This window comes from Anguilla rostrata, chromosome 12 (assembly GCF_018555375.3).
Source record: "Anguilla rostrata isolate EN2019 chromosome 12, ASM1855537v3, whole genome shotgun sequence".
In the NCBI taxonomy this organism is placed as follows: Eukaryota; Metazoa; Chordata; class Actinopteri; order Anguilliformes; family Anguillidae; genus Anguilla; species Anguilla rostrata.
In genome coordinates, this window is record NC_057944.1 from 16,324,951 (window position 1) to 16,339,350 (window position 14,400).

General features: G+C 50.5%; 1 protein-coding gene across 10 annotated transcripts in view; it reads right to left on the bottom strand.

The window, feature by feature from the left end:
- Positions 1 to 252: 252 nt before the first annotated feature.
- Positions 253 to 14,400, bottom strand: part of tfdp2 (transcription factor Dp-2) — a 30,491-nt gene continuing 16,343 nt past the window's right edge. For 5 of the 10 annotated variants that reach the window (XM_064302956.1, XM_064302950.1, XM_064302957.1 and 2 more), the window contains 10 exons: positions 12,708 to 12,889; positions 11,974 to 12,018; positions 11,760 to 11,789; positions 8,106 to 8,268; positions 7,101 to 7,247; positions 6,703 to 6,771; positions 4,689 to 4,840; positions 4,303 to 4,469; positions 3,941 to 3,968; positions 253 to 1,864 (listed from right to left, as the gene is read on the bottom strand). In XM_064302956.1, coding sequence (XP_064159026.1) covers positions 1,684 to 1,864; positions 3,941 to 3,968; positions 4,303 to 4,469; positions 4,689 to 4,840; positions 6,703 to 6,771; positions 7,101 to 7,247; positions 8,106 to 8,268; positions 11,760 to 11,789; positions 11,974 to 12,018; positions 12,708 to 12,889 — 1,164 coding nt within the window. In that variant the 3' untranslated portion in view covers positions 253 to 1,683. The remainder of the gene's footprint in view (positions 1,865 to 3,940; positions 3,969 to 4,302; positions 4,470 to 4,688; positions 4,841 to 6,702; positions 6,772 to 7,100; positions 7,248 to 8,105; positions 8,269 to 11,759; positions 11,790 to 11,973; positions 12,019 to 12,707; positions 12,890 to 14,400) is intronic. The other 5 variants (XM_064302958.1, XM_064302954.1, XM_064302955.1 and 2 more) reach the window with 3 other exon arrangements.

The following is a 14,400-nucleotide window of genomic DNA, read 5'->3' on the forward strand; positions in this document are numbered from 1 at the left end:
GGCCGTAGTTCCAAATTTCTTAATCTCAAGCAAATCGTAAAATAAAAAAATAGCGTACGCTTTATGTTCCGCTAATCGCCACCCGAGTTGGAAACAAATACACTACACACGTTCCATGCTCAAGCCTTTCTGCACACTGCACGGTACTGCAGGCAACGCACAGGAACGCCTGGTGTACATGCTCATTTATACATGCATGTACGGGATGTAACAAGGCACACAATCAATTATAAAAAAATACAGAAACACAAATAAACAAAAATTATGTTTATATACGTATATATACATACAACGTTATACTTGCAAATGGCATATACACACACTCTGGGGAGACCTTAAGGAGTACAAGCATATTTTTTCCCGTGGAAGAAACGTCTGCAGATGCTGAGGTGAGAGTTCGAAAGGATTCGCTGTTTGTAACCTCTGTGCCTCGAGAGAAAGGTGGATGTCTGTAGGGTCACATGGGGGTGTGGCAGGCCAGGCAGTGCGGTCGGGGTCTATCCGAACGCACACTCCTTTTACAGAGGGCCCAAAGTCAGGTGACAGTGGAGGGACTCGTCTTTAGGTTCCCATTCAAATGCAGTCATGGGCAGTTATTTGTCAAGGAAAAACACTGGGTTATTTTGATGAGAATTAGCAAAAAGAAATGCAGATGGAAAGCAAATGTGTACAAAATGGGTGATTTTTGTTCTGTTAAAGCAGCGGTAACCAACCCTGCTCCTGGAGATCTACCATCCTGTAGGTTTTCATTTCAAATCTAATTTGGCACACCGGACACTACTAATTAGCAGCTCAACAAGATCTCTAGCTGTTGAATGAGGTGTGCTTTGTAGGGCTGGAGAGAAAACTTACAGGACGGTAGATCTCCAGGAATGGCATTGGTTGCCACTGTGTAAAAAAAAAAAAAACAACAAATTCCCTTCTATCAGCCTAAAGCTGGAGTCCCCAGCTCCGGGCCTGTAGAGTCAGAGTCTGCAGAGTCCTACTGTTACTCAGCTCTTCAGTGACCAATCAAAGCTGCTCAATACACACTTAGCTCACCTCAGATGGCTTACTGGCCTTAAACGTGTAGCTGCTTTGAAGGTGAAAACAAATCAGGCCACCCTGCTGCTCTCCTGCTCTCCAGGACTGGGGCTGGTGGCCTCTGGCCTAAACTTCAGCTCTTACACCTCAGGGTTAGATTAACTAAACTGGGGGAATGCCTCCCTCGTCCCCAAAAAGGGAACAAAATAAAAACAAAATCAGCATAAACAACACATTACTAAACATGTTTTCAGGTTTGACATTAGCTGGGGAAATATAAATATGGAGATATGTATAATTGTCTTTAAAAATATCCAGTTAAACAGAGAAAGAAAAACATGAAGAGTTCAGAGACAGTGGGATAAATATGGGCACCTGCTGTGAAAACAAGCATTAAGAAGCGTATATCACTCACACCCAGCTGCACCTCCCCAGCACACACACACACACACACAGAAAACCCCTGCACTGAACTCACAGCTCCCTATGCCTACAGACTGAGAGAGAGATTTATCATTAAAAAACTCTTAATATAAACTACTGAGGCAGCTTGTTTCCCGTCTTCTTCCTCCTGCGGTCGTGTTCTTCTCTCTGATTGGACGGGAAGAGGAGTCCTGCCCCTGGGGCGGGAGTCGGCTGGCTGGATGATTAACCCGCCAGTCACTCGGGGGAGGAAGGCTCGTCGTCCTCGTCCTCCTCCTCCTCCTCGTCCTCGTTGAAGGAGCTGGGCGTCTGTCCGCGCGACTCGGAGGCGTGGGAGGCGGCGGTGCTGCTGTGGCTGCGGCTCTGGGCCCCGCTTAGAGACGAGCAGTCCTGATCCCCACAGAGGCCGGACAGGGAACTGCAACAGCCCCAAAAACAGCCCCAGTAACGAGGACAATTCTGACCCGCAGATTTTAATGCCCTTTTGCCCGTTGATAGGAGTGTGTGTGTGCACGTGTGTATACATTTATGTATGTATATATTTATACATAGCCACCCTGAAATGGACTCATTGGAGCAGTGCAAACGCGTTCTCTGGAGCGACGAATCATGCTTCACTATCTGGCGGTCTGACAGATGAAACTGCGTTGAGCGGAATGCATAGTGCCAACTATACTGGGCTGAAAAGCGCCAACAGTAAAGTTTGGTGGAGGAGGAATAATGGTCTGGGGCTGTTTTTCATGGTTTAGTTCCAGTGAAGGGAATTGTGTGCATCCAACTTTGTGGCAGCAGAAAGCGATAAAGAAATGGTTTGCTGAGTTTGGTGAGGAAGAACTTGACTGCACAGTGCCCTGACCTCTATCCCATCAAAAACCTTTGGGATGAATTTGTATTGCTGACTGCAAACCAGGCCTTATCGCCAAACATCAGTGCCAGACCTCACTAATGCTGTTGGGGTTGAATGGAAGCGAATCCCCACATTCCAAAATCTAGTGGAAAGCCTTCCCAGAAGAGTGGAGGCTGTTACAGCAGCAAAGGGGGGTCTAAATCCATATTACTGCCTGTGGTTTTGGAATGAGATGTTCAACAAGCACATATGGCTGTGATGTTCAGGTGTCCACATACTTTTGGAAATGTATATATATATATACATACACAGACACACATACAAACTCACACAAACACACACACACTATATATATACGCAGTGCCTTCCATAATTATAACACATACCTATATTTTATATATATAGATATATGTATGTGTGTGTGTTATATACATATACATATACATATATATATATATATATATATATAGACATAGGAGCACTGTATTGATAAGGATAATCTCTTATAAACACTCACATAATTGCTCAGCCAAAAGGTTACACAGGCATAGCACAGCTCCACCACCTAATCCACACACACTAAAGTAATGCAGCTTCCTCTCTCTCTCTCTCTCTCTCTCTCTCTCTCTCTCTCTCTCTCTCTCTCTCTCTCTCTCTCTCTCTCTCTCTCTCTCTCTCTCTCTCTCTCTCTCTCTCTCTCTCTTCTCTCTCTCTCTCATCTCCACACACACATCTCACCACTCTCCCCCCCCCTCTGAGAGGTTTCCCACTAAAGACACAGGGAGTCTACCTCCATCAAACCGAAAGCAAAGGGCACCAGTCAGGCACCTCAGACACAGTGGCAACTCTCCCTCTTTTCACAGAACCACAGCAGGGAGCCAGTGCATAAGGCAAATATGTGGTTTATCCTCCAGGCTTTGGGTGGAACTCCTCAAAAGTATTCAAATAAAGTACTCACCTACAGGGTAGTAAATACTGATCCATTAAAAACAATTTCAGTATTTACATATTGATGGGTTAAAACACAAAAACATATTTAAAATGCAAATATATACTGTGTTTTTTAAACGGTCCATAGGCACATTTAGAACATGGCGGATGGGGATGGCTGAGGATTCCAAGTGAGGATATAATTAAGCAGCTATATGCAAAAACACAGTTTATAGGAGTTCACTGTATTACAACTGCTTCATAAATATTTAAATATTTGTGCAATCTTTCAATTTGTTTTGATGAGTTGCTTCCAGAGAGAGGTAATTATTCATTTCAAGTTATTACTTTTCGTAAAGTATATTTGAAACTATATATAGTCCTGCTGCACAGTGTCTAAAATTCTGACAGAATGCTTAAGCATTTTCTACTCCCTTTTCATCCAGCAATCAAAGCAGCAATCTTACTACCCTTCTATGTCACAGCTATACCACCCCCACCTGCAGGGGGCACTGCAGCTGAAGCAAGTGCACTCCTGCTCTCACACGAGCCATGCTAAATCTCATCGCTCCTCTGTGACTGTGGGAATCAGGTGAGTAGCTACTAGTCACTCTATTACTGTGGTCATGGTACAAAGTCATGACTGTAGTGTTGCTATGGAGCTACCAGTTACGTTAGCGCTTGGTGTTACTGTAACAGTGAGATGAAAGCACGTACCTGGTGTGGGTGGAGCCAGAGGCCATACCTGAATGGAGAAGAAGAGGAGGACAGCAGTTCAAACCCAGTGTCTCAACTGGGTTTTCCATATTACCTAGACAACCCTTTGCTTTTCACAACTATTAACACAGAGTTTTCAAAGGGATTTCTCTGCTTCATATGCTGGGGAGTACTGAAAACTACAACCACATTCATGCCAATGACGTAATGCCCTCAAAACCAAAGCAACTACCAGCTATTCCCTAATAGGTGAGCTGAACAGTCTGGCTGCATAATGCCCAGAGTGTGTGTGTGTGTGTGTGTGTTTGTGTGTGTGTGTGTGTGTGTGTGTGGTGTGTGGTGTGTGCTGGAGGAGGTCTCACCTGTGACATAGCTCTCCAGGGACTTGGGGACGAGGGACTTGGCCACACGGAGGTTCTCTGGGGAGCACTTCCCGTTCTCCAGGCCCAGGGACATGCCCATGCGCTTCAGGATCTCGATGTCGTCGTGGATCTCAAAGGTGTTGTCGAAGTTGAAGAGGTACTCGCACCTGCCAGGAATCACGCGACACTCAAACACAGGGCAAGGGCAGGGGGGCAGCTGAGCACCCACACCAACACTGCTGTTCACCAAAGACATCACAGACCCCGCGCTTAGAGCACAGCTGCCTATTCATCAAGAACCAGCCCAGAGTTCCATCATGTACAGTGTGTACCACTGCTGCTCTGCAGTGGTGTGGCTGACGTGCGGGCGGGGGGGGGGCACCCACTTGTCGTTGGAGATGGAGCAGTCGATGACGGTGCGAACGCTGGTGTTGAGAATGATGAAGGGCAGCTGGATTACGGAGCCGGGAGGGGGCGGGGCCTGGGAGGACGCCTCGCTGGCCTGATTCCGCTGGACCAGGCTCTTGAAGGCGATTTGCTGAGCAGCGCCGTAAGAAAAGGAACAGAAATTAGGAATGCAGTTTGTGCACAAACACACATGCACACATATGAAACCATAAAAATGCTTACGATATGCTAACTGGGTTTAAATCTGAACAAGCACCATCAGCTTCAGTCCCAACTGGCTGGACTGGGTTTTATGGTCAGGTTTGAGAGCAGAACTGAAACTCCTCAGTTAATGGTCAGGTTTGAGAGCAGAACTGAAACTCCTCAGTTAATGGTCAGGTTTGAGAGCAGAACTGAAACTCCTCAGTTAATGGTCAGGTTTGAGAGCCAATCACAGAATTGAGGCTGCTCGGTTAATGGCTGTAAATGACACTGATGGCCAATTACTCCGGGTGCCCTAAGTCTTCTAGACCTTTAGCGTTGCTTCTCTTGGAGATCAGACTCATACATCAGCTAGGAGACTTCACAGCTCTCAGTGGCACAGTTCTAATAGGGCACCATCAGAAGCAGTATGTCATCTTTAGAGTCCAGATCAGAGCCAAGTGCTGTAACCTGTAAAGTCCCACGAAGCTCTTCACTCGGACCAATCGTTTTATGATCTATACTCTTCCCCCTCGCCAGGTAATCAAGCAACATGAAATTGTGCTACTGCTATCTGGATGACAGTTTAATATTAAAACTGAACTTAGCAAAATCAACAGCCCTATATAACTCTGGCCTGGAGAAGATAGGAGGATGGATGAAGGGTGAATGTCACTTATAGCAGTGAAATACAGGCAGTGCTGACCAGCATGGCCCATTACTGAAACGGACTTCTGAGCACTGCCTAAATCACTGAAACTGCAACAGTGCAAAAACAAAAGCAATCACCTCCAGACTGGGCGCTAAGCCATGGAGTCCATCTTTCTGCCAAACTGCGGAATGCTGCTTGTAATTTAACTGTTTTCTTTGAGGGGGGGGAGGTAGAGGTGTTTCAATTCTAGTCTTCCCATTTTCCTCCCTATTTGGAATACTCAATCCCGCATTTGTGACATCAACAGCAAGCGCGTGCTCTGCTCGTCGAAGCTCGTGATGTCACGCCACTTCTTTTTTTTGCCCGTTCGCGGTCGGGGGGTCGCGCAGGCTTTCGCTTGCAGATGAACAGGCGGACCGGGAACCCCCTGATCGGCCAGAGGGGGTCGCTGGTGGTCCATGCGACCATCGTTATCGGCACCCCGGCCAACTGAAACCCTCCCTCCCTGGAACACGCTACAGCGGGCACCGCGTCGCCCTGTGGGGGCTGCCGGCCACAGCTGCCACCGCCACTTTCCAGATTCCACACCAAGCGCTGGGGTCCACCCACCCACCGGAACAGCCCCTTAACAGGATGCGCCACCCAGCAGCCCAGAGAGCCAGCCTTTTCATTTATTAGGTGAGCAAACTGCAATACTCAACTGTCTTACAGAAGAGCCCCATTTCACGGTCTTTGGAATTCCCAGCAGGCCGTGGCAGGGCCAGGCACAGAGAACAGCGAACTGGTAAATTATCATTTTATCCCCCCAATCAGAATTAATGCAAACACACAAAGTTAAATTGCATTTGCATGAAAGGCATTTGGCGTAAATCTGTGGAGCATAAATTCAGGTTTTACTATCTGGGGCTGTACGTTAGAGAGCTAATTTAATCCATTAGCCGGATTGCTGGGGTAAAGGGGTTGGTGGGATGAAGCATCTCATGTCACGTGCTAATCAGGTCTATCCACTGCACTGAGCTAACCTGCCACTGCAGACCACAGCCCAGCTCAGAGCAGGCACGGACAAACACACAGACAAACAAATGTGTCTGCATGTACGCAGATGCACACACACATACGCACACACACACACACGGTGCACATGCACACACACACACTACCTGTAGTATGAGCTCCTGTAGCTGGGCTCTCTTCTGTCTGATCCTCTCCATGCGCTTCTGTTTCTCCAGCTGCCCCAGGGTTCAGAGAATAAATAGAGTGAACCTTCAGAGACAGGGGTTCAATTCCCAGCCATTACATTCTGTACCGAGATCCCATCCCTATCTGTAACCCTCTCTACTTTCCCCATCCCAATCAAGTGAAAAACACATAAGGATTGCAGACTGTCTGCTCTCCTCAAAAAAGGCACTATTTCCACTAATTGACATTTGGCATTGACTTAGTTACTGGAGTAGGAACAGCACTGTTACTTGTTTAGTACTGATTTTGGATACGGCTGTACTACTGGTTCAGGTCAGAGCCCGGGTGGCAGTGGATCCGAGGTGTTCTGGGGCCCCACCTCGAGGTTCTGACACTCCTGGGCCGAGTTGGTGGGCAGGCCGATCCACCGGATCTCCTTCCTCTCCTTGGAGATGATGTTCATGGCCATCAGCACGTTGAGGGCGTCGTAGACGCGCCGCCGGATGTTCTTCTGGTCGTACACCTGCTGGAGGAGTGCGAGCGGAGATAAACACGCGCCTCCGCGCACACAAACGCGCACGGACGCAGGCGACGGGGGAACGACCGTCTCGTTAACGACCTCCCCCGTGGCACCGTCTTCAACCGTCCCAAATCTTTTTTTAATTATAATTGAAACTCTGGGAGTAAGCAGATTAGCTCTCTGGCAGGCAGCTGCAGTCCTCCTGTCAGAAACAATAAGGGAAAGCATTCGCCGCGTGGCGACCCGGGCTCGCGCGGCGCGCGGCTCTGACAGCGCTGGACTCTGGCTCTGCAGAGGGCACAGCCCGAGCCCCACGGCCCACGCCACACCGCTCCTCTGGGGAACCCCGCAGGGGGATGACACTGGCGGTAAGGGAAGGAAGTGGCCAAACGGAAGGGGGAGCGGAACTGGGTTTGGTACATAGGATCGTAAAACAGATTGTTCTGTTTTTTTTGCAGCCATTAGGCAGCAAGGGTTTCTCACTGCTATAGTAAAATGTCCTGATAAATACTCGTTTACAATGCAACTGAGAAGAACAGACCATGAGCACTGTACATTAGCAACTTCAATGTAGAGATATTCTCTCCAAATGTAAAATTTTCCCATAAAGAAATGCTAAAGAAACTGCAGTACTTTCACATATAAAGTTTTGCCTTGATGTAAAATGGCTAGCCATACCTTTCATCTGCAGACAAAATTTGTTTGAAGAATACGTAAAAAACCTAAACAACAGGGCCTACCAGGGACCACAGGCACTTACAGCAGGAGTCAGGGGTACTGCAGCTCCTCAGGGAGGTGTGCTTCTGCACTGTGAGTTTAAACCACTCCCCTTGCCCTCTGACCCGCCCCCGGTACAGGACTTACCGAGTCAGCGGCCATCAGGCTGCTGGAGTTGGCGAACTCGGCCACCAGCTCGTCGGCCACCTCGTTGTAGGAGGTGGTGCCTTTCTGCTGCACCTTCTCACACACCTTCATGGAGAAGTGCCTCAGCCCCTTTCCATTCTTATCCCCCTTCTTCAGCCTTTTACTGCGCAGGAGAGAGAGCACGCCGCCTCAGCACAAAGCTGCAACAGCCATACACACACACGCACGCACACAGGCATGCACACACACACAAGCACGCACACACACACGCACGCATGCACACACACGCACACACGAGTACACACACACAAACACGCACACGCACACACACACACACACATGCACACACACACGTGACATCCGGCACAGACGAGACTAGCACAAAGCCAGCACTGGTCCTGGTCTTTTAACATAGGGCTTCAGCACCTACACTGGCAAAACACTCAACACTAATACAAGCCCGTCAACACTAACCAATAACTCACTTCAACATTTACACACAGCACCACTGTCAGCTTCATCACTGATGTGCTATAAGACTTAAACTAGAATCAGCAGAGTTTGCATCTACTTTCACACGTTATCTGTGAGTATGTGACGCCAGCACCAGAATAAGCAGCGCGGCGCGTTTCTCATCCCTGGCCTGGCCCGGCTCTCAGGATAGCTCTCCTGTGCATGTGAAAAGCAGCACCATGGTAACTCCTGCAGTTCCCTCCACCCACCTGCCTCCACTGCACTTCCTGCTATAAAGCGCATCACGCCCACAAGACGTCAATACATAAAGAAGATTCACTGAGGGAGGGAGAGGGAGGGAAGAGAGAGAGCTCAAGTGAGAGAGAGAAAAGGGATGAGACAGAGAGAGAGAGAGCTCAAGTGTGTGTGTGAGAGAGAGAGAGAGAGATTTTCCTCAAGTCCTTCTCTCACAGGATTCACAGACTGCATTATATGGCCATGCTTCTCTGTGCTCTGAGGAAAGGACCAGTCAATCTGAAACCTGATACTACACTCTTCTCACACAAACACAGACAGCTCTCAATCACTCAAACCCACACAAACGCACACAGTGTACACACGCACACACACAGAGTACACACACACGTACACACAGTGCACACACGCACACGGTCTCCCTGTGTAATGCACATGTAGTGACGCAGAACAGGGTCTGCCTCTCTGTAATATTAATGAAAGCACTGCAGAGTGGAGTTACGTAAGCACTGCTCCAAGCATCGGCCTGCACACTGCAGCAGAGTGGGGGGGGCTCGACAGGAGAGGACTGTGGGGGGGGGGGCTCGACAGGAGAGAGACTGTGAGGTGGGGGGGCATCAGGAGAGGACTGTGAGGGGGGGGGGCATCAGGAGACGGACTGTGAGTGGGTGGGGGCATCAGGAGAGGGACTGTGGGTGGGGGGGCATCAGGAGAGGGACTGTGCAGGAGGGGGCATCAGGAGAGGGACTGTGAGTGGGGTGGGTGGGGTGGGGGTTAGGGAGCTATCAGGAGATAGACTGCGGTGTGGAGCGGGGGCGGGGTTGTCAGGAGAGGGACTGCGGGTGGAGGTGGGGTGGGGGGGGGTTAGGGAGCTATCAGGAGATAGGCTGCGGGTGGGGAGCGGGGGGGCAGGGTTGTCAGGAGAGGGACTGCGGGTGGGGGCTGTGCTATGCGGTGGCACTTTGGGTTCCAGTTGTCAGGGGAGATTAGTTCCAGACTCTCAGCTTGGGAAATTTGGGAATAATGAGGGAGAGCAGGCAGCAAAATAGCCATGGTGGGGGGGGGGAGAGAGAGGGGAGGGGAGCAGGGCCAGAGAAGAGCAGCAATCACTCACAGAACACTGAAGCTCACATTCACACACACTCCCACTACGCCCCACTAAAACACACAGGCTGAGACGGGCGCGCGCTCAGACACACGCGCGACGCTACGCTACAGCGCGGTTACTCGCGTGTGCTCAAACCGGGCCCTGCGCCAGCAAGCTGCTCCCTGCCCCACCAGCACGCCGACCGCCTTCCCACAATGCTCTGCTCCACAGCAGCCGGACTCATCATCTGACGCACCTTGAGGAACCGGTCACGGGCCTGAAGGTCAAAGTCTGTCCCGCTGCGTGAGGCCGGGGACCCCCCCTCGCCCCTCGCCCCCCGCCCCCGCCCCCTCGCCCCCCGCCTGCCCCCCCCACCCCCCCGCCCAGCAGTGAGAGTCTCCCTGTGCTGGAGCTGTCAGGGGAGCATCCCTCCCTGACCTTAACACAGGAAATGGCAGCGCGCTGTCTCTCAGGACAGAGGGGAGGAGAGAACCACGGGGGGGGGACAGTGAGCACGGAGGAGGGGGAGGGGGACACAAAGCGAAAGGTCCGCTGCCTTCATTAGTCTGCCAGACGCCGCCGCTCGGAGTCGCCGCTGAATTATTTACTCCGGGCACCGCGCAGGCAGGAAACAGGAAGCCTCTCGGGGCTTCAATATTTCATTACCCACAATCCTCCTCGGCCCCAGGAGCAAGTGCGCTGCCTTCACCTGCAGCTGCGTCCACCTAAACCTGCACATCCTGCACATTCGCCTACGCCCGACCGTGCATCCTCCTCCATTCCTACTGCCACCAAGCTTGTGTTTCTGCAGCCACATACAGCTGCACCTCCACATCCAAATGAGTCCCTCAGCTTCAACATTTACCTGCTAATCCTGAAAATCACATCTGGGTAGCACATCTCAAACCTCACTGCTGTATTTTGAGATATGCTGACTGTCTCTAATTTTGTGTAATTGATTTGTTGCTACTCGTCTAGGACAGGCTGCTCTTGGAAAAATAGATTTTTAATCTCAATGAGTATATCCTGGTGAAATAAAGGTCAAATAAAAGAAATGAAACCTGCCCATCCACCCCTACACCCCTGTAAGCAAATTCACTTACGTATCCACCCTCATCTACTGAATCATCCCAACCTGTCTATCAAACTAGAGCAGCACATTTACATTCACCCAGACTAGTACACATCAGCGTACTCACTTAGATCTCCTAAACCACCTGCTCACCAGGTCCAGCTGCGCAGTGGCAGATACGTTCAGCGCATGCATACGCATTTCTGTGTTATAGCCATTGAGCCCATTTCTCAACACTCGCCTGCATGATCATGCTGGTCAGCAGTCAGATAGCACAGAGATAAAGTGCAGCACAGATACTACAGAGAGAGAGGAGCTGCAACTGTGCAGTTAGCTGCCTCAGTATTTCTGTTCTTTACTTACTGTCCCTACTGTGACTCTCACACGCAAACTGACTGTCACACGCAAACTGTGACTCACACGCAAACTACGACTGTCACACACAAACCATGACTCTCACACACAAAGTATGATGATAACGCACAAACTATGACTCTCACACACAAACCGACTGTCACACGCAAACGGTGACTACCACACACAAACCATGACTCTCACACACAAACTTTGACCGTCACACACAAACTGTGACTCTCACACACAAACCATGTCTGCCAGAGACAGACAGAGGGAAATGAACAGATCGGCAGCTTTGAAGGAATATTTGAATGTTAGAGTGTGAGTGGCTTAACAGGTGCATGTAAACTGGGTTTCTGTCTATCCGTAATTTTCCGTAGATTCCTGACAGTGGAAAGATACTCCTCAGGTAAGAGGTAATTTCAGTTACCTGGATGAGTCACCTGCACAGAGCGTGTCCCTGGGAAAAGGAGAAGAGACCATTATCTTTTGAATCCATTTTATTGGAGACAATTTGTTAAACAAAACTAAAGGTTCCACCCATGATTTTCCTGTGTGGACGCGTGCACGTGCAAGCTTGTCTGTGCGTGTGTGTGCAGGCGAGCTTGTGTAATAATGTAATGGAGGCATGAATGAACACTCACCGGTCAGAGAAATATGACTCTATGAAATCGTGAGTACGCTTGGCACTGAAAAGAACAAAACAGAAAGAGAAATATGATTAATTTAGCAAAGGTCAAAGCAACAGTGTAGAGCAGTGTGGGCAGCAATAAGCTTTCTGATTTGGGGTAAGAGGGCACAGGGAGACAGGGTGAGATTTGGGGTAAGAGGGCACAGGGAGACAGGGTGAGATTTGGGGTAAGAGGGTACAGGGAGACAGGGTGAGATTTGGGGTAAGAGGGTACAGGGAGACGGGGTGAGATTTGGGTAAGAGGAAGGAGACAGGTGAGATTTGGGTAAGAGGGCACGGGGACAGGGTGAGATTTGGGGTAAGAGGGCACAGGGGGACGGGGTGAGATTTGGGGTAAGAGGGCACGGGGACAGGGTGAGATTTGGGGTAAGAGGGCACAGGGAGACAGGGTGAGATTTGGGGTAAGAGGGCACAGGGGACGGGTGAGATTTGGGGTAAGAGGGCACAGGGAGACAGGGTGAGATTTGGGGTAAGAGGGCACAGGGAGACAGGGTGAGATTTGGGGTAAGAGGGCACAGGGAGACAGGGTGAGATTTGGGGTAAGAGGGCACAGGGAGACAGGGTGAGATTTGGGGTAAGAGGGCACAGGGAGACAGGGTGAGATTTGGGGTAAGAGGGCACAGGGAGACAGGGTGAGATTTGGGGTAAGAGGGCACAGGGGGACGGTGTGAGATTTGGGCAGCTTACCCGGGAGTCCACTCTGAAACCTGAGGTGGGCGGCCCTGGGCCACCATGGTGGGCGTGTGGGTGAAGGGACTCCCCACAAGAACGCTCCCTGAGTTTTGAACTCGCTGAGGTGTGCTGATGATCTGTGGGAAGAGTGAGGAGGTGGTGGGGGAAGGGATAAGGTAAGAGAGCGGGAGAGAAAGCTGGAAGTGACAAAGAACAAGGACTTGGTCACCTGTGTACTGTTCTCACTCTAGCAAGCCTTTAGATAAAGTCTGTCAGTGAATTCACTGATGAATATTTTGGCTCTGCTTCACTTCAGTCTACATGTCCGGGCCAGAATCCTACTATGCCACTACACTACAACGGCTGCTGGCAGGACTGGTGGCCTTTCTTAAACATTAGCCAAAGTCTGCTCGGCCAAGGTCGAAGGACTTGGCAAAATCTTCAAGAAAGAAATCCTCAAAAATCACAATCTTTATCAGAAGCTGGACAGTTATATATCGACCTCAAGCATAGCCCTTGCTATGGCGTATAAACAAGCTAGCTGGGTTTTTCCTGGATAATGTGGAATTCAGCTTATGGCCCCATCACAGTAGTGGGGAAATAAGCAGCAGGGCGGCGCTGTTGAGCACACAGGTCTGTGTTTAAAGTGGCCGAGGGGCAGGCAGGTGGATTATCAGACAGAAATCTGTTTAATAACAGGACAAACTGCAGGAGCAGCCGTGATCTGCCAGGGCAGAGTAGCAGGATGATAAGCGCCATCAGACCAGCGCAGGGTTAGCGTGCAGGGCCCTGTCTGTCCTTCCAGAGGGCCACTCCTATACAGGAGGGCTCCATCACTGCCATTTACTGGCAAACAAGCAGCACAGACCACAGAGATCAGCTAGAAATAACAGCCTGTATGTAACTACCAGGCAGTGCAGTTACACAGCTTATTACTACACAAAAGCACTAAGAGTCAATGGGAAATGATGCCTCTTCGTTAACAGTTCAGATTCCCCCAAATGACCATCTATCCACTGAGAAAGGCCTGCCCTTCACTGTGTTGATTCTCTACTGAAAAAGCCTGTCTCCATACATCTCGACACTGACTCACTCTGACCTTTCCGGACAACACAAGTTTCACTGTCAGCATCTCCGAGTGACAGCCCGGGGAAAGCACGTCCATCACCTCGACGTGCCTGTACACAAGGTGCCCCCACACCCTCCCTCAGTCACCAGCCTGTGTGAGGGAACACGGTGGGGCGGGGCTCTAATGATGAGTGACACGGCCGACGGGGAGGAGGCGGGGCCTTCACTCCTCCCGCAGAGTCACCCAAGTTCATAACAAGCGCTCGGGCTTCTAACGAGCTTCTGTTTGTCACAGGGCGTCTAATGAGCTCATTAAGAGGGGCACAGCGACACAGCGAGGGTCTGTTCCCCCTAAACGAGGCTGTGGGGTCCCACACGGGCCACCCCCTCCCTCGCTGCAAAGGAGGGGGCTGGGGAAGGCCCTGTGCCCTCCCGTAACCTGCGTTTGATGGGAAATTCTGCACACCAGGACGCCCTCCAGTGCCTGCACTGATCCTCTGCTGCCACCTGCTGGCCCCCGCCAGAACTGCCACCGATCCCTATGATGACCCTGCAGACCGACGGAAAGCAAGGCAGGGGGTCGCTTTGGCAGAAGTGCACCCCACGCAAACTGCAGAATTAAGCATCTGCCCAGTCTACA